We start from the raw sequence: 21051 nt of genomic DNA on the forward strand, positions 1-21051 counted from the left end.
GAGTGGATAACTGAAGATAAAGAGGGAGGGTGAGGTGTGTATGTGTGCGTGTGTGTATGTATGTGTGTGCGTGTGTTTAAGACACAGATTTAGAATCCAAAGATCTTCAGTCAAGCAACAGAATGGTAAAAAAGTCATCACTCACACTTTTCCTGCTTTCTGAGCAACCCTATATACTAAGTCATAAAATAAGGGAAACTCCAGTCATAGTAATGTATTTAAAAATTCTATTATTTCTGTATTGAAACCTGCATTTCCAGGTTACCTTAAAGTGCTGTCTGCTAAAAGATCTTAGCTTAAATTTTTAGAGTGTTCAACTATGTAACTCTGGAAAAAGCAAAAATACTTATTCTGTAAAGATGAAAAATATTTTTAATGGTCCTAATGCAGGAAGAATTGAGCACTCAAAGAAAAAAACTTATTTTAAAATGAGAAGTAGCTTCAAGAATGGAAAACAAAACAGATGAACATCTAGAATCACTGGAAAACAAAACAGATTAACATCTTGGGGAAACAGTTTATTTTACTGTCAAGAGTGCATTTTAAGAAAGTTTGTTCATGTGACAAATTGTGCACCTATGATGCCTCAAATTAACAATACAGGAATATGTTTACAATGTAACAAGAAGCTGGAATCAAAACAACAAAATCAAAGACATGCAAGATTCTTCTGTCACCTGTCTCTAAGTATGCACTGAAAAATACACAGTTCCAAGGCTCTCTTCATTAGTTTGTCCCTTTTAAGACATGCAAATAAAGATAAAAGTTGTAAAGAGTAACTAAATTTGCATGCAAATACAAAGAAGTATCTAACACTGCTCTAACACAATGATTGGTACCTTTATAGAGAAGTTAATTCTGTAGTTAAGGCAATAGTGAAATGAGCAATAAGCATATGTTAATGCATTTGCATTAAATTAGAGCACTTCCTTGCCACAAAATAATGAAGAATAATCTTAACAGCTGTTTTAAAAGAAATTATTTTGTAGCCTTCAGGAGCTTTCCACTTATGTTTTTATTTGGAAGCAAAAGCAGTTTAAGAAGGTCCCCTTTTCCCCAGCCCACTTAGACCCACGACAAAGTTCATTGCTTCTCAAACCACAACAGTACAACAGCTTACAGAAAAAGAGGAGTTTAAACCTCAGTGTTGAACATGGGGAGAACTGAGAAAGTGACCCAGTCTTAAAACACAGCATCCCTCATGAGTTCTATGCAGTTCTATAGGCACATAAAAAAAAACCTGGGGTGTAAGGACAAGAGCATGAACCTCTCAATCAGGCTTTGCTGCAGAAGAAAACACACCGTGTCATTACAACCTGTATTATTTCCTTTATTTAAAGTCATGCAAATTACACAGTTACAAGATAAACACTCAGACAACATCAAATTAACCTCATCTGCATTGCATTCTTACTTCTAGCATAACAATGCTAGAAATGCTATGCTGCTTAGCTGTTTTAGGGAAAGAAAATACATTGTGGGATCTACTAGTCAAAAGGAACTCTCTAGAAAACTTATTTGTTACAGAGAGACTAAAATGTTAAGTTTGTTAAAAACATATATATATATATGATATAGAAGTCTCTCACCTATTTTCTTATAAACTTGTTCCCAACTTCAGCAACAAAATATCTTATCTGGAGAACTGCTGCTTAAAAGTTTGGGTCTTAATCCTGCAACTGCTCTGCACTGATAAAGCCCCACACACATTAATGGTGTCCCACTGAGGTCAACAGTGCAATCTTGCTGGAAGGTCACAAGCCTTGTGCCTCCAGAGCATTTTATTTCCAATCTGTTTAACACCTCTCAAAATACTTTGGCATACATATACAAAACAGAAGGGGGGGGATAATTACAGACTGTAATTTTCCAGATAATTACTATCTGTGTATTTTGAGATTAAAATATTAAACACTTCTAGATTACTTTCCTCTTCCTATACAGGCTGTTACCGTTGTATACTAACTGTAATGGTTTTAACTTTATTATTATTTGCAAAGACCAAAACAGTTTCCATGTGTTGAAAAGCACTGCCATCGTTTTCTTTAACAAATAAATCAGTTTTGCCTTCAGGTTCTCAGAGCCATAGACAATTCTGGCAATAATCAATTTTTGTATTTACTTTGGAGCTCAACATTGGTTTTTATGTCAGAAAGCTTTCCCTGCTGTGTATGGGAACAGAATTTCACTATAATAGGCTTCCCAGCCATTATAGTTGCAAAGCAAACACACATACACATGCACACATACACAAAAAACCAAAACCCAAACCAACCAACCAAAACAAAACAAAACAAATCCAATAAAAATCCCCAAAACACACTGTAACTCTATTTGTTACCCACGAAGTTTTTAGAGTGAAACTGGAAGTCCATTCAGCTCTACCGGACAGAAGATTCTCAAAAGGGTGGCATAAGAAAATGATGGAAAATACCACAGGATCAGAGGATCCAACATAAGCAGACTGGAGAAAACAACATTCTCCTATGTCTCAAAAATAACAGGAGGAGGCCAAGCAGGTGTAGTTGTCTCTGAACTTGCAGTACCGCTACAACAGGAGACAAGTGCCATAACACAGGCTCCAAAACTACATAAATGTCTAGGACACAAGACTTGAGCAGAGGGGAAAGACCAGGAGCAAAGTAAAGAGACGCCGACTAATTGAAAGTAAGATCGAAAATGACTTAAGTGTTATCTTATCAACCTGTTATCTCAGTCTGGATTACATGCAAGTGACCCCTGCAGAACTGTACTGAAGAACATCAATGAAGAGCACTCGCCTAGCACCTTCCCCCTTCAGCACGGGGACAGCACAAGCCCTCGGACAGGGCAAAGAACGCCGAGTCCCGGGCAGCCACTCGCAGCAGCCTGACTCTCTCTAGCCCTGACAGCTCCGCTCGCTCCTCTCCCAGCGGCAATACCCCACGCAGAGGGCGCAACGCGGGGCTGGGGCCAAAAGCGAGCGTTTAGGACCCCACGAGCGGACTGCTGCCATCCAACCCAAAAAACACCACCTCGGTCTCTTCGGGTTGTTTTCCAAACCCCGGTAGCTCCCGTTGCGTTTAGCCGGGGCCTGAAAGACCGAGAGACGGTCGCTGCGCACCCGTCGACACCACCGCTCCTTCGCCCGCCCTGCGAGGGGCCTCGGAGCGGCCGGAGCGAAGCCAGAGGGACGCCGAGCCTGGTGCGTGTGGAGGATCACGGGTCCTCCGGCGCTGCCGCCGCGGCTCCGCCTCAGCTCGCACAACAGGCGGCGGGAACGGGGCCGGAGAGAAGGGGGCGGGGAGGCGGCGGTCTGACAACAGCCACGGCCGCCGCACAGCTCTTCCCCTTCGGGACCGCCATCGGCGCCGCCCCTCCCGCCGCATCTCCTCCCGCAACAACAGCCGGGGCCCGCCCTGCGCCAGCGGCCGCCGCCCTCCGCCCGGCTGCGGGACAGCAGCGGCTCACGCCGCGCCGTCCCGGGAGGGACCCGAACGGACACCCAGACACACACCCCCCGGCTGGGCGCCGCCTTCGCCTCCTCCCCCCGCCGGCGCGGCTCCTTGACAGTTGGTGGCTCGGCAGGCGCCGCGGGAATGCGAAGTGCGTGCGGCCGAGCGGCCGGTAACGGTCGCCCCGCGGCTGAGGCCCCGCCCGCCCGCCCGCGCCCCTCGCCCCGGACTCACTGCGGAGGTTGTGGATGAGCTCGGAGTGGCTGGCGCCTCCCGACTTCCAGGCCATCGCTAGACACACTCTGCGGAGCAGGTACAGAGCCGCCTTCAGCGCCGCGACTGCGCACAGCAGCTTCCCTAGGAAGGACACAACCTCCAGCGCCGACACAGGCGCCGCCTCCTCGCCTCCTCCTCCTCCTCCCCCCCCCGCTGCCGCCGCCGCCGCCGCGGCTGCCGCGCGCTCGCTGGGAGGAGGGGCCACGCGCCCACCGCCCCGCGCGCCCGACATTCTCCGGCCGCTGCTGCCGCCGCCGCACCGGCCCCGCGCGGGCCCCCGCGCATGCGCGCCCACCGCCCCCAGGGGCGCGCGTGGGGAGATCCCCGCATGAGGGGCGGGGGTGGGGTTGCTCTGCAGCCGCCCGTCAGGGGCCGGTCCGGTCCTGTCCCCTCCCCGCCCCCGCCGGTGCCCGGAGACCGCTCCCGCAGTCCCCGCGGGGGACCAGGGCCTTCCCTCCACCCCCCGCCGCAAGCAGCCGGCAACACACGAGCGCGGTTACCCCCGCCGCTGCGTTGCGGGTTGCGGAGGAGCCGCACGGCGCGTCGGAGCACAAATGTAGCCCCAGCCCCTGTGCCGGTAGCGCCCTCTGGAGCCCAACCGCCGAGGGCCGAGCTCGTTTCTTTCTACAGCGGCAGCCGACGGCGCGGGCTCAGCGGCTGCTGCCGGTTGGCGCGATTGGATGCAGGGGCCGCGGGGCCAGGGGGAGGGTGAGGCTGCGGGCGTCGAGACGGGACGCTTCGGCTCTGGGGGTTGGGGTTTGGCAGCTTAGAGGCTCCGCTAATGAATGAGGTAGCGAAACGACACGTCGGTGCCTCCCGCCCCTGTTCAGCAACAGGGCTCTCGAGGAATGAGTCGCCACACCCCGCGTACCAAAGAAGGGCGGGCGGGCACCGGCCGGGTATCCCCTCCCGCCCCAGCCCCTCCGCCCTCGTATCGGCCCAGCGGGAGCCCCGCCGCCCGTGCGACGGAGCCAATTAGCGCCGTGCCGCGGCGCCGCGTTTTGCATGGGGCGAGGCTATTGGTCCGCGGCCAGCCCGCGCGGGCCAGGCCTACGTGTTACGGGCTGCCATTGGCCAGGTGCCGCGAGCGCTGTCCCCGCCGCGGCGATCGCTGCGGGAGGCGGGAAGGGGAAGGCGGAACGGGGGAAGGGAGGTGCGGCTGTGTGACTGTGTGGCTGTGTGACTGAACGCCTGGGAAATAAGACCGAAAATGAGTTAGCACCTGCCTTGTGTGGCTAAACGGTGGCTGTGGTGGATAAGGAAGGAGTAACTGTCGTTATCTACATGGACTCGAGCAGAGGATTTGGCACTGTCCCACACAGCATCCTGGTCTTTAAATTGGAGAGTTGAGGACTTGAAACGTGCAACACTCAGGGAATAAGGAATTTAATGGATGGTTACGCTCAAAGAGTTGTGGTCACCCTTTCAATGTCCAGGTGGTTGAGTGACAAGTGGCATTCCTTAAGGGTCAGTACTGGGACTGGTGCTGTTTGACATCTTTGTTGGTGACACGGATGGTGGGATCATGTGCGCCCTCAGCAGGTTCGCTGACAACACCAAGCTGTGTGGTGTGGTTGACACGCTGGAGGGCAGGAATGACATCCAGAGAACCTTGACAGGCTGGAGAGGTGGGTCCATGCAAACTGCATGAAGTTGAACAAAGCCAGGTGCAAGGTCCTGAACCTGGGTTAGGACAGTCCCAAGCACAATTACAGGTTGGGTGGAGAATGGATTGATAACAGCCCTAAGAAGAAGACCTTGAGGATGGTGATTGATGAAAAGCTCACTATAAGCTGGCATTGTGTGCTTGCAGTTCAGAAAGCCAACTGCATCCTGGGCTGCATCAAAAGAGTGGCCAGCAGGTAAAGGGAGGTGATTCTCCCCTTCTACTCTGCTCTTGTGAGACCCCACCTGGAGTACTGTGTCCAGTACTCCAGATCTGGAGCCCCAGATACAAGACATAGAGTTCTTGGAGTGAGTCCTCAGAGATAACCAGAGAGCTGGGGCACCTCTCCTATGAAGACAGGCTGAAAGAGTGGGGTTATTCAGCCTGGAGAACAGAAGGTCCTGGAGAGACCTTATAGCAGCCTTCCAGTACCTGAAAGGGTCCTAAAGGAAAGCTGGGGAAAGGATTTGTTACAAGGACATGGAGTGATAGGACAAATGGTATCAGCTTTGAACTGGAAGAGGGTAGATTTGCAACAGACGTTAGAGAGAAATTCTTTCCTTATGAGGGTGGTGAGACACTGGCACAGGTTGCCCAGGGAAGTTGTGGCTGCCCCATCCCTGGAAGTGTTCAAGGCCAGGTTGGATGGGGCTGTGAGCAGCCTGGTGTAATGGGAGGGGTCCCTGCCCATGCAGGGGAGTTGCAACTAGATGATCTTTAACCAAACCATTTCGTGATTCTGATTGTAGTATCAGTGGCAAATTACTAGTGTGATACCGTTGTAGGACGGAGTTAAAATTGAAATTCCTTTTAAAAGATGTCTGGGTCACAAAATCAGAAACTCAGAATTTAATAAATGCAATGTGGCCTTTACTCTGTCTCAGTGTAGGCACATGATGAAATAGTCTTAAGGGAAAAAGTAGCTCATCCAGGTCTTCCCACAACCAGTACCATAATGCAGAAAATTTTACAATTAACTTCCTAGAGTTACATGGTATTCTCGGGTACTCCTAAATTCCTTAATAATTAATTTTGCCACCGATATTATTTTTCTATCTGTTATTTATGTATGTTTCTATCATTTGTGAGGGAAAGCCAATTCCATTGCTGCAATTAGTTTTGGGAAACTTGGTGTCAGTGCTGTGGCTTTTGCATTTGTGCCCCCTTCTGGTGCTTGTGAAGGAGCTTCCATACGCCCGCGATTACAAATTTCCAGGGCTTCCTCTCTTAACCAGGCACAGTAGCACAGCTATGCCATCTATTTGGTGTGAGACAGCAGTTTTTGGTTCTTTGCTTTTGAAACATGAGACCAGCGATAGACAACAGTGCCTTGTATAAACATTAGAGAAAATAAGGCATCATCCAGCAGATACAATTTCAAGTATTATATTGGTTCTTAAAAGCATCCCTTTTACAAGGACACACACAGCCTATCATACCACCATGGGAGTCACAGTAAAGTTGTATTCTGTACAAGAACCCATTCTGTGAGGGATAAGCCCGTTCCAGCTCCACATAATGTATATACTGCATCCCATCGTTGCTGGTTCAGTTGAAGAAAATGAGGTGAAGGTGGGAATCTGATTTTCTAGCTAGGACTCAGTCCAGGGCAAATCTGACAGTTGTCCAGTGCATACACCAGGTCCTTTCCATAGACCTCCCAGACTTTTCCCATCTAGTTCTTTTAATCCTGGAAGCACATCCAATGCTTCATTCTTCATTGTCTATCTAAGCATGATCCAGCAACCACTCTGCAGTATGTGAGAGACTTCCTGAGAAGTCTCAGGGGCAGAGCCTGCCCCAGAATATAAAAGGTCTCCCTGTTACATCTAGTGGGCTGGGAGCGAAGGAAAGAAGCCATGAAGTTAGAAGAATTCCCAAAGGGCAGCAAATACAGAGAACAGACAGACATTGTAAAAGTACACACACAGAAATACTTCATTGTTTTAAATGCAAAAGACATTTTCTGTTGTCAGATGCAAGTGAACTGCATTGCTCTCACACAGAGAGTTTGTTGGCAAGAAACTAGTTGGCCCATGTTTAAAAGCATTCCAGGGATACTTACCCCCTTGGGAGACCAGAAACAAGAGAAGCCATTTATATAAAAACTGACATTTCTTACCATGAACAGTGTGAATTAAGGTTAAACTTGCCATACAGTTCACAGGAAGTGCTCACTTTTATCTCATAGGAACTTGCAGGCTTGCTCAGGTGCTTTTGAGCTGAATGTACCTATTGGGCATCTCTTGGGCATCTCATTGAGAAAGTGACAACAACACCAGTGTGAGCCCTCCTAAGTGATCTCTAGGGTGTCTTGGATGGGTCCCAGGCATATGTGAAGGAAACAACATTTGGCTCTGCAGATTTCCAAGAGCTTTAAGAGAAGCCACATTGCCTCAAAGGGCCCAAAGAAACTAATATATACCAATAGCAGCAAGATGGACCCATTTGTGCACTAAACAAGCATCTGGGTCCCTACCTCTTTCTGCTCTATAACCCAGGCCATCAGTCTGGAGTTTGCATAAGTCTTTTTAAAACCTGTTAACAAATCCATTAAGATAAAGCTGAAAAGAATGTAGAAATTCAACACTAGAGTAAAAGATAAGTAGAAACTTTAAAAATAAGTGCTTTCTGTCCATCAGCATTTGCATGGCACCTCTCCATCTGCTCTGACACTTCAGTATTCCAGTATCCTCTTCCCTCTCACTTGTCCAAACCAACATGAGCTCCTTGGTCTCTGGATGCCCACTGTCAGTTGCAGACTCCTCCATTGTCCACAGGTATAGCCATCTCCTTAAATTTTCCAGGGAACTGGTGGATGGGCAGATAGCCTTGTTATAGGGAAGAGGCACAGGACTGGCAGCAGTGAGGGTGGGCCATCACTTGATTGTTCTGACATGGAGAACCCACTAATCTGAAGAGTGTCGGATCTGTCTCCTTTTCCACACATTCACCCACGCCTCAGTCCCATAGCTGTACTTACATATGCTTATAGATAAACCCATCCCTGCTACTATTTCTGTCCCATCCCTTTCCTCCCACATCATGAACCTATTATTTTTAATTCTTTGAATTTAAAAAGCATATGAAAAGTTGATCATCACTGTCTGATCCCATATGCTTCTGCATTTACATACCATAAGCAGAAATTTCCTTGTGAAATGTTCCTGCTGAACATTTCCACAGTATTATCCCAAACCCCACATTAACTGACTTCTGTACCTACACTTACTCCAACCTCTACCTCCATTCTGTTTTAAGCTTAATAATTTCTCTTTTCCTGTAGCCTCAAGCCAGTTGGATGTGTACCTTTGTTTTATATTTCCATTTGAGAAATTTAGATTATTTTGAACTCAGCATCCCTCTTTTCCCTGCCCTGCACTCAGAGAGGAGGTGAGAAGGACCCAGGCAGAACAGTGATTTTCTTCATTAGGGAGCAGCAGGATTGGGACCCCTTCACAAGGGAAGATGAGCCTGGAGTGGGGGATTACAACACCACAGAGCTGGACACCATCCCATGGCACCCAAGAAAGAAGCAGAGCAGGGCTGGGGCTAATAATGGTTTTGTCAATAAGCAAAAGCAAAGTGACAAATGAGGCCCCAGGTAAATCCAGTCACCAAGTCATGGCTGGGTATGGGTCCTCCTACAGCACCTCAGGCCAGGATTGGATGCCCCAGCCCAGGTGGAAGCCCCAGGTGAGAGCAAGTAAGGCACACAGGGCCCTGGCACACTGCTCTTAAATCTGCAGCACCTTGCATAGTGACTGCACTTGTTCTAGAGATCAAACTGGGCACAACTCCAGGAGTCATGACCAGCGGTAAATATTTTGGCATCTGGAAATATCTTAAAATATTGTTGAATGATAATTGGAGGAAAGCAGATTATAAGCAAACAGAGTGAGAGTTAGATTTATTCTGCCCTAGCACAGACACAGATCTAGTAAGTGCTTGCATTCCCAGGCCCCCCTAACCTCTAGCAGAGGGAGAGGCATGCTTTCAGTTTTCTTCCCTTTCACTCACACTCCTGGCTTTAGCCACATTTAAGGATAATCCATAACTGCTCCTTGTTGTTTCAGCGAATACAGTTGGATCCCATGCCCAGAATCAGCTGTCTAGAGTTAATGCCTTCTTTAACAACCTTAGAAATATTTGATTAGGCATATATTCTCCCAGTGTTTATTTCTTCCTTTTATTTATTTAAATGTATTACACTAAAACAACATAGTAAAGCAGTATACATCTTTCATAGTGATCAAACACAGAGAATATATTTAAAGGTTTAGAGCAGCCTTAAGTCCATCACAACTCTCCCCTCTATCATGTGGCATGCTGCCAACATTTTCTTAAAAAAAAGTCAACGTAAGACAGGGAAGAAAAAATGTAATTCTTCATAATGAACATAACCTCTATGTCCAAACTACCCCCCTTACTACTTCACAAATGCTTTTGTACAAGCAATCCTGAGCCAAGAAGGAAACCATCCAAGAACACAAATTTAAAAATACAAAGTAACCAGCAAAAATATTTGCCTAATAAAACATTTCAATAAAGCCAGTGTTATCTCTTCCAGTTTTAGCTGTCTGTCCTGTAGCTGTATTCTGAGACTACCTGTTGACCTTCTTACAAGAGCTATGAGAATTACCCTTGGAGTTGACAGTGACTTGCAGAATTGCTGTTGGTAGCTTAATACAGCCGGCCAGAGGCGTTGGCAGCTGCAGAATAATCATGCTACTGCAGCATGCAGCATGTAGCCGGGGGGGGGGTGGTCTCTTTTCCCAGGCAACTCTCAGCAAGACAAGATGGCACGGTCTCAAGTTGTGCCGAGGGAGGTTTAGGTTGGACATTAGAAAGAATTTCTTCACCGAGAGGGTGATTAAGCATTGGAATGGGCTGCCCTGGGAAGTAGTGGATTCTCCGTCCCTGGAGATATTTAAAAAGAGACTGGATGTGGCACTCAGTGCCATGGTCTGGTGACTGCAGTGGTAGTGGATCAAGGGTTGGACTTGGTGATCTCTGAGGTCCCTTCCAACCCAGCCAATTCTATGATTCTAAAGCTGTTTTAAGGCTTGCTGTATAGTGGATTACAATAGCTTTTTTTTTTTGCTTTTTTTTTTTTATATATATGCTCAGTGTTGGATTCTGCTGTACATAATTATGGAAAAAAATATTTGGTATCACATCTAAAAGATTACGAAGAGGCATAGCAGACTGGATGAGAAACTCAAGAATGCTGTACAGAAAAAATCTGAGATGACTTTGACAGATAAACTGCAACAACACAGGTGAAGTTTGACCAAGCCGCCGCTGCTAATCCTGTGAAATCCACCTGATGGAACCTCAGGGAGCTGGCAGCGGTAGCTTTGAACAACATGCAGCAGAAAATCAGGTGGTAAAAGTAGGAAGGTGATTGTGAGCAAGTCCCTCACCGCACTGCAGGGACAGGACAGGTAGTCCCGCCCTCTGAAATGGCAGCGCAGTTCTGTCAGGCTCCAGCTCATTTTACAGCCAGCCCCTGGGCTTTGTACTGCAGTTACTTAGATCCCAAGTCAGACACGATGTAGGAAGTACGGGTGTGCTCATCCGATTTAATATGCTACTTAGGAAAAAAAAAAAAAGTTGCACTTCTGTGCAGGTAGGAATCTAACAAGGCTGGAGAGCCTCACTTGCAGATACTTAGAAGCAAATCGAGACCAGAGACAATTAGCTGCTGTAAAAGTCACGGATTCTGAGAAAATCTGAAGACCTTGCAATGACGATACACAGGCGTAGCGTTCTGCGGGGCTCTCTGTCCCCCTGAGCAGACAGTTCACCAGTTCTTTATTTCTTCCTCTCCCGGACCTAATTCTGCAAATAATGCCTGGGTGGGTGTAGCGGCGCCGAAGCCCGAACCCGCAGCAGCAGGAGCTGGGCAGGGCCGGGCAGAACCGTTCACGCCTGCTGCCGCCCCCCTCGCGGCGTTACCCCAGGACAGGAGCGCAGCCCCCGCGCCTGCTCCCCTGGGCTGCATGTTAGCGAACGTCGGGAGCCGATGCCGCGATCTGTCAGCGCCGGTAAACGCGCTCAGCTGGTGCTTTGTAGCTGCTACAAACAGCGGGACCGGGCCAAGCACCGCCCCGTTCCCCGCCATGCCCAACCCTAGCCCCAGCCCCCCGGGCCGCGCTTTCCGCCACGCTGCGGCATTCCTGTCCCTCCGCGCTCGCCGTCGCGCCGCAGCCAATCAGCAGCGTCGCGGCGGGGCGGGCGGCAGCGGCGGGAGCCGGTGCGCGGCGGGCGCGGCCATGGCCATGGAGGAGGTGTGCGCAAGGTTCGTGTCGCAGAAGATCAGCAAGACGCGATGGCGGCCCCTGCCCGCCGCCGCGCTTCAGCCCCCGGACATCTTCGCCACCGGCTCCTGGGACAACGAGGTAGCGGGCCCGGAGGTGCGGCGCGTCCTTCCCGCTGGGGTGTGGGACCGGCGGCGGTGCCTTTGCCCCTTCGGTCTCCGCCGCTCCGCGTGGGAGAAAGGAGCCGGAGCTTCCCGGAGCCGGTGCCCGTACCGGCAGTCCCGGTGCTCCCCTGGCTACGCCTTGCTCGCGTCCCTAAGGAAGGCGAGAGCCGCCCCGCTGCTCGGCGAGGTTGTCCCGCCGGGAGAGCGCTTCCCTGCGTTCGGCTGCGGCTTCCTCAGTGCGTGGCCTCCGGCCTGCTGCTTCCCCCGGCTGTAGGCAAGAAGGCGGTGACAGCTTGGCTGGTTTGTTTTTCTGTGCTTTCTAAAGAGCTTTCGAATAAAGGTGGTGGTATGGTTTCCTTACAGGACAACAGGATCTCCATTTGGTCTGTTGGGGAGTTTGGAAATGTGGGTCTCAATGGTGAATATCAAGGAGAACCTCAGCTGCTGTGTGACATCAGGCACAACGGTGATGTTATGGATATGCAGGTAAAACAGCAGTGTTGGATTTTTTAAGGGCTTCTGGCTTCAGAGAAATTAAATGATACTGAACTCTCAAAATGCTGAGATGCACAAAAAAATTCTTACAAAGGAGGGCAAAACCAACCAGTATCAGTGTCTGGGTTTGTTTAGTTTGGTTGGTTTTTTTCCTGTGCCTGCCAGTAATTCTGGTTACTCTTAAAATAAAAGTTATCATCCTGATGCTTGACATCAACTAATAGCATATTTATTACCCATCTTCAGTTTTTGGATCAAGAGAGAATTGTGGTTGCCTCATCAACAGGAACTGTAACTGTATTCCGTCATCATCAAAATAACCAGGTGAGTAACTTGTTCTGACTTTAAGATACTGTTATATATAATATGGGTCACTTTAGTTTTGGTATAAGATTTCTCAAAAATACCAGAGCAAGAAAGATTTGCATATCAAAATTTATATTTGAAGTCTGTTAGAAAAACCTTTAGCTTTATACACATAAGGAAAGACAAAAAGCATTATGCACACATACTGTGTAAATTAGATTCCAGCATCAGATAGACTGGGGTATGTTAGTATATATCTGTAGTGAAATAGTCTTTTTACTGGAAACATAACTTCTACACTGTTTTGGAGGAGAGAGTATTAATGTGCTTGTACCTGTCTGATTAAGAGTTTTTGCGTTTTTAAACTAAGTTATTACTAATAATGTTGGATTTCTTCCCAAAAGTATAATGGAAGGGAAGGTATGTAAACTGTCATCTTTTGCTTTGTTTATAAATCACTGGAAGTAAAAGCGTAATGGCTTTTAAGTAAATTTACAGTGAAGACTAATAGCTGTTAGTGGTTTGATGTGGTACCTAAAAGAAACTAAATTCTTTGCAATCAAAGTCTGACTTTATATTTTGTAAAGGCCTCGGCTCATATCCTTTGGTCTAGGGAAAGATTAAAGGGCTAAGTCTAGTAAAAGGCATTTCACAATTCCTAAGTAGCTTGTGTTCTGTCTGATTTCTAGCTCATGTGAAAAAGGTGGTTCAGAGAAGACATGATCAGTGCTTCCTTGAAGGATTGTGTGCTCAAGAGTTGAGGAAAATTTAGATCTCTGATTCTTATTTGTACAGGAGATTCTCATTCCTGTGAGGTAGTGTGGCTCTCCTGGAGCTTGTTTCTGGGTTTGTGAGTATCCTGAAAGCTTTGATATGTCAGGATCCTTATTTACAGCAGAATTTCATGTCTGGTTATTACTCAGACTTTATCTGCCAACCAGCGGTGGGAGAAAGCCCATTACCATGTGGATCAAAACACATCCTGTGGGGGAGCAGCGTGTACTGGAGTTATTTGCAGCAACCCAGAAATTGTCACTGTTGGAGAAGATGGTAGAATAAATCACTTCAGAGCTGACCAAAAGGATGCAATAAGAACTATAGGTACGTCAAATAACTCTTCAAGTTAGGTTAGTTGGGAGTCATGCATTTGGGTTTTAGTTTCTGAAATGATAACAAAAATGCAAATCACAAGTCGGTGTTCGTATTACATTGAATTAAATACTCAAAGTTGAATGTTTGTTCCAGATTATTCCTGTATTCCTCTATATTTCAGATGCTTGAAGTGTATTTCAGATGTATTTGTTCATTTAGATGCTTGCAAATTAATGCTTTATTTGTTGGAGAAGTTTCAAGCCTAACATAGTCCATTTCATCTGGAATTGTTAAGTGTTATGAAAGTATACGTGAAATATGGTTAGATTTCAAGAAGTATTGTGTCCTAAGTCCTTCATAACTGGAGATCAGTGAAACAGTCATTTCAATTTGCTATTTTTACTAAGATTAACCCTCGCAGTGTCAGTATTCAAAATCACTTATTTCTCTGTGACTAAAGGAACACCCAGAACAAGAAACCACTGTACCTTTTTCTTTTGCCAGATGTCATGGCTTAGAGTGATAATTTCTCCTTTAGCTTTTTAGCTCTGTTATTTCTTAGTAATAGATTGTGTGGTAAGAGTAAAATGTTTGTGAAAGCCACCAAAGCTTGGCTATTCTCTACTCTTCAGTCATGCGAGTCTCATGGGAACAGAATACTAATTGGAATGAAATCGAAATGGAATTTAAAAGCAGAAATAATTTAAAAGATGGTAACACGATGTCTGATTGTGGCATTATTAAACTGGGACTTTCTCCCTGAAACTACAGTTTGATGCAGCACCTCTGTTTCTCCTCAAGAAAATCTTGCCTCTAATGTCTGAAGAGATTTACATGACGATAAGCCAATTAAGGAAGTGTTCTGAGAGTTCTAGAGAGGGCATTTGTACAGCCATACATACACACACACAAAATAAATCCTATTAATTACATACAGTCCTTTACTGAAGTTCCTAGAGAGAATCATTGTAGGAAATCTTTCCATATTTAAAAAAAAAAAAAGTATCAAGGCACGAGGCGGAAACACAGTAGTTTCTCCTTTGAGGGGCAAGAACATTAATTTAAAGGATTATTTTATTTTTAAATTCTTACTTGCACTTACAGATTCTGACAGTGGTGTGGTACAAGTTTGATAGACTAGGATGGAAACAGATGTCCACACACAATATTATTTTTTTTTCTAGGCATTTGCTCAGATGCTTATGTACAGATTTAATAATGTTCAGGATGCAAATTGTTAGTTTACATAGTGCTTACTTGATAGTACTCTGTATAAAAATGCTCATTTTGTAGTGGTGGCATCAGCCAGTGTTATGCTGCAGTAAGATTTTGCATTAATTTGCTGGCACATAAACATATAAGAAATTACAAGTGTATTAATTGAGAAATGTCTTTTTGGAAATGGGAAAGGAAATTTTAAAATAGGACTGATCTATAAAAAAGTCAGTGAAGCTTATGTGGAAGGGACAAGTATAAGCTCATTGACTAGAGCTTGTTTTACAGTGAAAGTTGGAGAAGGAGGTGAGAACATCTTGAAAGATGCTGTCAAGTTCTTAAGAATAGAGCTCTGTAGTGAAAGCAATGCTTTGTACTGATCCTCTATTCAATGACATCTTGACATTTCCTAGGTGCTGAACTGAACCCTCAACATGTTTTAATATGAAGATAAAAATCTTGAACCTTGTGAAATACTTGTAAAGGAGTACCTTTTTGTTATTGTTTAATGGATTTAAGAGTATAAAACTAAGTTGATATGTTTAGAGTCAGTCATAGCAGGAAAAAAAAATCTCAAGTTAGAGATGATAATATTTTGAATCCATAAAGATACCCCATTGCTAAATCATTTACTGTTACTCTGCCACAAAATGTCAAATCCTTTAGAACTTCAGTTATCTAACGTTTCCTTTTAAAGGTGTTGTGGGGTTTATTTGGTTGGTTGGTTTTGCTTTTTTGGGGTTTTGTTTGGTTTTTTTGTTTTGGTTTTTTTGTTGTTTGTGTTTTTTTCTATTTTAAAAGACTAATATCTGTAACCAGGCATCAGTGTAATTTGTCCATCTTGGAATAAAAAAATGTTTACATCTTATACAGCAAAAAAAATCTATATTTTCAATATCGACCTATATATGGACTCTAAAATACTTGAGGTGAAAATAGACTTAACAGTGTTACAGTATCAGAATAAAATTAGAATAACAGAAGGAAAATATAGGAGTGTTGTGCCGAAGTTATTCTCTCCTAAAGATTCAAAAGTTTCACCTCAGTGCTGTGAAGTGTTTGACATTGTAAATTATTCTGACCAAAACAAATGCTGGAGAGAAGGACTTGAGAAAAAGACATTTGTCATTTAGTTACTAATATTATGAAGCAAAGCATAATTCTGGATTGGCTTTAGGGATGGATGGGGATAGTTATCACATTGACAGGTCTTGGTCTATAGAAAGTTGATGAAGTTAAGTGCTGCTGTATGCAACTGTGGTGTTCTCAGACGGGGTTACAGGGTTTTGTGTTCAACAGATGAATTGCATTATGAAAAGCTACATAGCTTGTCTCTTGTCAGTTGATGCAGAGCATATAAAGAAAAATCTTATGAAGATGATGGACCTGGTTAAATTGATTCCTTCTAGGAACTATAGAAACAAATGTTTTGGATCAACAATTAGTTCTGCCAGCACTGGAGCTTATTAAATACAGCTTCTTACAGATTTGTTTTGGTAGTATTTGATAAAGGAAGCAAGGGCTCCTATTTCATAGGGAACCCTTGTGATGCTTAAAATTATCTAGACACTGGTCTGTCTCTCTCCCTAAAAATCCAGAGAGGTTGTAGCCATGTTTAAGCATCTGTGTTCTGCTTTCTAAAAAGAGTTGTTTTGTCATAAATAGAGACTAGCATTCTGTAGGTTTACCTGAGTGCTGTCCTCATTTCTCTTGCAGACAATGCAGACAGCAGCACACTCCATGCAGTGACTTTCCTTCGCACAACTGAGATCTTGACAGTAAATTCAATTGGACAGTTAAAAATATGGGACCTCAGACAGCAACGAAATGAACCATCTCAAATATTTTCTTTGTAAGACCTTTTTTATTTTGACAGATTTACTGAGAAGCATGTGCTATTTTATATAATCTGATTTAAATCTTTCCTGGTATGTTCTTGACAATGGGGTGATAAATTGTTGTGTTTTTAACAGGTTTTTTTAAAATAATATATTTAAATATATAATAATAATAATATATTTAAATATGTAATATATTTAAATAATCAAATGCAGACTCTCCTTAATGGCTGAATTATTATTTTTCCTGAGCACTGTATTTAGGTGATCTGTTTTACAATTTAACTCTTGAAGGACTATTGCACTGGTACACTGTAACACTCTTAGTATATGTTGAAACTGTAATTATAACGTGAATTTCAGAGCAGTCTTCTTATAGATAGACTTAAGAGAATTATCTGTGTGCAGGGTTTTCTCACTCGTGTAAAGCTGTTGGGCCCTCCGTGGATGCCTGTATACTGCAGAACATAGGAGGTCGTGCTCATCCAGTTGAATCCTCACGTTATTGCCATACCTCTAATTAAAGTAGATATCTGGTGATCAGATGCTACAGTGATAGGAGCTGCAGTAGATACTGTTACCTTGTTCCTCAAGGTTCCTAGGGAATAAAAAGAAAAAAGCTGAGTGAAGAATTAATGTTTGTTTGTTTGGGATTTTTTTTCTTGCATGCAGGACAGGTGACAGAGTTCCATTGCACTGTGTGGACAGGCATCCTAATCAGCAGCATATTGTGGCCACAGGGGGCCAAGATGGGATGTTGAGCATATGGGACATCAGGCAGGGTTCTATGCCAGTGTCCCTGCTAAATGCACATGAAGCAGAAAGTAAGTGTGTGAAATGGAAGGGGGAGAAGAAGGTGGCATTTTATAATTTTTTCTAAAGTCTGTAAAAAAACTTGGGTGTTGTAGCTACCACAGAAAACAATCACATAGTTGCTATTTAATATGTTGTTGTCCTTTTGGCTTCAGTTTATTCCTTCTTTGTATATGAGGCTTCTTACTAAAAGCCAACTCTGTCTAAAGCCAGAACTACTAAACAGCTTTAATGAGTCATTAGATGCATTTAATCAGAATGGCTGTTTCTAGAAAGGTAGGTATATTAGTAGGCATATAAATGTATGCTGTAAAGTAAAAAGGCAGTTACTGTAACAAACTTGAATGAAGGAGAAGAAAGTGAAGATAGTATAGATCCATTTGGTATCTCCAAAATGCTGAAACATTATTGTTTAATGGATTTAAGAGTATAAAACTAAGTTGGTATGTTTAGAGTCAATCATGGCAGGAAAAAAAAATCTCAAGTTAGAGATGACTATAAAAATATTTTGAATCCATAAAGATATACCATTGCTAAATCTTTTCCCTGTTTGGTATTTAGACAGAATAATGATGTGTGTGATGGGAAGGAGTACATCTGTGTGCAGACGTAAATTTAATAGTAGGGATGATGTAATGAGAAAGTATTGAGCACCTGAATGAAGAGAAGATACTAACCTTTAACAATTTTCATAGTACTGAAATTGGTTTTTTCTGTCTTTTTAAATTATTATTAATTTTCTTTTTCCTTCTCCCAGGGGAGGGAAAAACTTTGAGTAAATATGTAAGGGTGGGTGGGGGTTTTCTCTCCTACCCACACACATTTAAGAATGGAAGGTCTTAGTGGGGGCCTGAGTTCTTCTAATTGCATGCCCACATCATATTAAGCAAAGGACTTGATACATGTTCTGAAGTGGTTTTGTTTGGTTTTGGTTTGATACTTCCAGTGTGGGAAGTTCACTTCCATCCCTCCAACCCTGATCACTTATTTACGTGTTCTGAAGATGGAGCTCTTTGGCACTGGGATACTTCCACAGACATATCTGAAAAACCATCCTTTCTTCATCAAGGTAAAGATGTTTGAAGTCAGTCTGCACTAAATCTGTCATTTGGCAACATAATCAAAGTCAGTGTTCTCACATGACCCAGTTACAAACACAGTCCTAGAACAAAAAATTAAAAGCTGTTTTGCTTTCTTAGAAGCCCTGATCAAGCCTATCAGAGGCACTGATAGGAAAGCTACTTGTAGAGTTAGAACTGCTGTGTGAATTTTCTGTAGGTTTTTTTTCTTTTTTTTTTGTTTTTCTTTGTCCAGTGTATAAAGGGGCACATCTAACATTTCAAAGATAGGTTATGTTCACTTAAAAATTATCTGCATAAAAAGAAAAAAGACATGAAGGCAGCCTAAATGACACTCGGAGAAGATATACAAAAAATGTGTAATACCAAAATAATTCATATATTAATAGGATAGTAGAATTGTGAATTTATTATTCATGGTCATAATTGGAACTTGCAGTGAATGAAACTGGAAGACATTCTTTTGTATTGTGTCAGGATTTTAATTTGAGATGAGACTGACTTAATATAAACATTTATTTTCACATTTTAGTCACAAGAACTGCTAAATTGCTTGTCACTTCAGACTGTAAACAGGGGGGAAACTTTCAGATGTCATCTGCTGCCTTTGGGTTTAAGTTGCCATTCAAAGCTCAGTTCCACAAAGGGGAACAATAGAATAATCAATTAAGTTCATAACAAGTTTTTTTTTTTCTTGGGTCTGTCCTGGCTGTAGTCTCTGGCTAGAAAAACTTGCAGATACTTTCACTGTTTTTTCATCAAGATAGATTCATATCTGTACTGACCTGTTTGTCTTAAACAAGGGCAGAGCTGGGAGCAGCTTTCCATAATGACTTCAAGTCCTTTATTTTTATTAAGCTATTTTTTCCTTTGTTTTCCAAAGAAATTACATCTGTTACCTAATCAGAAAACTGACTTAAAATGATATATTCCTGTTATATCTGTCGCATACCTACTAATTTCTTCAGATTCTGAGAATATGAAAATTAAATTGAAACTTACCTTTCTCTCTTCCCTCTTTCCCTCTCCTTCTTTCAGGAGGAAGAAGTACTGCCTATTTTTCCCACAATACCATTAACCAGTCTGTAGTAAGTGCCTGGCTAAGCAATGACCCTGCCAAGGACCGCATAGAAATCACCAACTTAATTCCAAATCAGACTTTGTCTGTGAATAGTTTAGATATTTTGGGACCATGCCTAGTATATGGTACTGATGCAGAAGCCGTCTATGTGAACAGACAGCTTTTTGCATGAAGCAATTCCAGTCTCTTTTTTGAAGTACTGATCACCTTGAGTGACTGGGAAAAGTCAGATTCATTCTTAATGATACTCATTAATCTGTTACTATGATGTGGGGGAGAGGCCTGCTCCGTGGTCCTGGTACTGCAGAAGAAATGTAAGGTACCTCTGATTCTGAAAGCTGTCACTTGTTATTGACAACCCCAGGATGGGTAACCTGTTTCTTCCTTAACTCCTGTTTGATTTTGGTAAGCAGTAAGGTAGTCTTTAGGGCAAGCTGTTTGCTGTAAACTGATGTCCATATTCCACGTGTGCCTACGAAGTGAAGAAAAGGTAACCCCCCAATTTTTAATTTTTTTTTCCAGTAAAGATATTTTTCAAGTATTAATTCTATGGGATTCTTTGAAATTATTTTTGTCACCTGAAAGAGGTGGGGTTTTTTAATATGAGGGTTTTTTATGTACTTAAGGGACATTACTTTTTATGTTAGTTAATGAGAATTGGAAAGGAAAACTATTAAAGCTGAAATGTGAAAGGTTGTGTAAGAATCTTAGCATTTTAGCATCGTTATTTGTGATTACATGCAGCTTCATCATGGATGCTATTTTAACTTGCTAATGTGCTGGTAACTTAACAGAAAAGGGTTTTTGTGTAGTTAAGAGGTCATAATGGACAGATGTGTTGGCTGTGTTTTCAGGTGTGAGAATAATACACACTAAACTGGAGGCATAGTCTTTGTCACCATAAAAATGTCACATTGGTCTGTTGCAGTCATTGAAAAGTTAAAAATTTGTGGTTGGTGTTGTAACTACCTTCTGTTGCAGAGGACCCTTTATCTTTTTAATAAAAAGCTTTCCACAAGAATACTGTTCTGGCTTAATAATTTAGTACATCTATTCGACCTTGTCATCTTTGCAGAAAGGTTTAAGTATTTGGGCTCATCCTGGCCATACAAGCAGAAGGATGGCAGGAAACCTAGGGGCAGCAGCAGATGAAATTCCAAGGTTTCACATGGCATTTTCCAACAAAACCGCCTGCCAGGATGCTTCTGCGTCGGGGGGAGCAGCGTTCTTATTCTCGTGCGATAAGGATACCCCACCTGATCTGCATTTCTCCCGTGTTTGGCTGGAGGAGCCGGGTGGTGCCCTGGGCACAGGGCTCTGCTGGCTGCG

General features: G+C 43.8%; 2 protein-coding genes across 9 annotated transcripts in view; one reads left to right on the forward strand and one right to left on the reverse strand.

Annotated features, from left to right (window-relative positions):
* The window catches only part of PCMT1 (protein-L-isoaspartate (D-aspartate) O-methyltransferase), a 41739-nt gene extending 37492 nt beyond the window's left edge, over nucleotides 1–4247 (reverse strand). For 3 of the 7 annotated variants that reach the window (XR_003987335.1, XM_030447053.1, XM_030447052.1), the window contains exon 1: nucleotides 3669–3942. Coding sequence is in view for 4 of the 7 variants with exons in the window: in XM_030447053.1 (XP_030302913.1) it covers nucleotides 3669–3942 (274 nt within the window). In the remaining 3 variants the exon portion in view is untranslated. Of the gene's footprint in view, nucleotides 1–3014; nucleotides 3193–3668; nucleotides 3943–4210 lie in introns of those variants that run through there. The other 4 variants (XR_003987336.1, XM_030447055.1, XM_030447054.1 and 1 more) reach the window with 4 other exon arrangements.
* A 7363-nt stretch (nucleotides 4248–11610) lies between these two features.
* NUP43 (nucleoporin 43) lies at nucleotides 11611–20732 on the forward strand. Of its 2 annotated transcripts, none has more exons than XM_030447050.1 (8): nucleotides 11611–11780; nucleotides 12167–12289; nucleotides 12545–12622; nucleotides 13528–13705; nucleotides 16628–16763; nucleotides 17422–17573; nucleotides 18509–18631; nucleotides 19680–20732. In XM_030447050.1, the coding sequence occupies exons 1-8, from the start codon at nucleotides 11655–11657 to the stop codon at nucleotides 19892–19894; spliced, it is 1131 nt and encodes a 376-aa protein (XP_030302910.1). In that variant the 5' UTR covers nucleotides 11611–11654; the 3' UTR covers nucleotides 19895–20732. The 2 variants fall into 2 exon arrangements, with proteins under 2 accessions (XP_030302910.1, XP_030302911.1); XM_030447051.1 differs by having other exon boundaries at nucleotides 11663–11795.
* Nucleotides 20733–21051: the final 319 nt, after the last annotated feature.

The sequence above is a fragment of the Calypte anna genome, chromosome 3 (assembly GCF_003957555.1).
Source record: "Calypte anna isolate BGI_N300 chromosome 3, bCalAnn1_v1.p, whole genome shotgun sequence".
NCBI classification, from domain to species: Eukaryota; Metazoa; Chordata; class Aves; order Apodiformes; family Trochilidae; genus Calypte; species Calypte anna.

Coding starts and splice junctions, on each gene's coding strand:
- NUP43 (XM_030447050.1), top strand. CDS start 11,655: ATGGCCATGGAGGAGGTGTGCGCAAGGTTCGTGTCGCAGAAGATCAGC. Junction 12,623..13,527: donor GTCATCATCAAAATAACCAG/GTGAGTAACTTG, acceptor GTTATTACTCAG/ACTTTATCTGCCAACCAGCG. Junction 16,764..17,421: donor CCATCTCAAATATTTTCTTT/GTAAGACCTTTT, acceptor TCTTGCATGCAG/GACAGGTGACAGAGTTCCAT.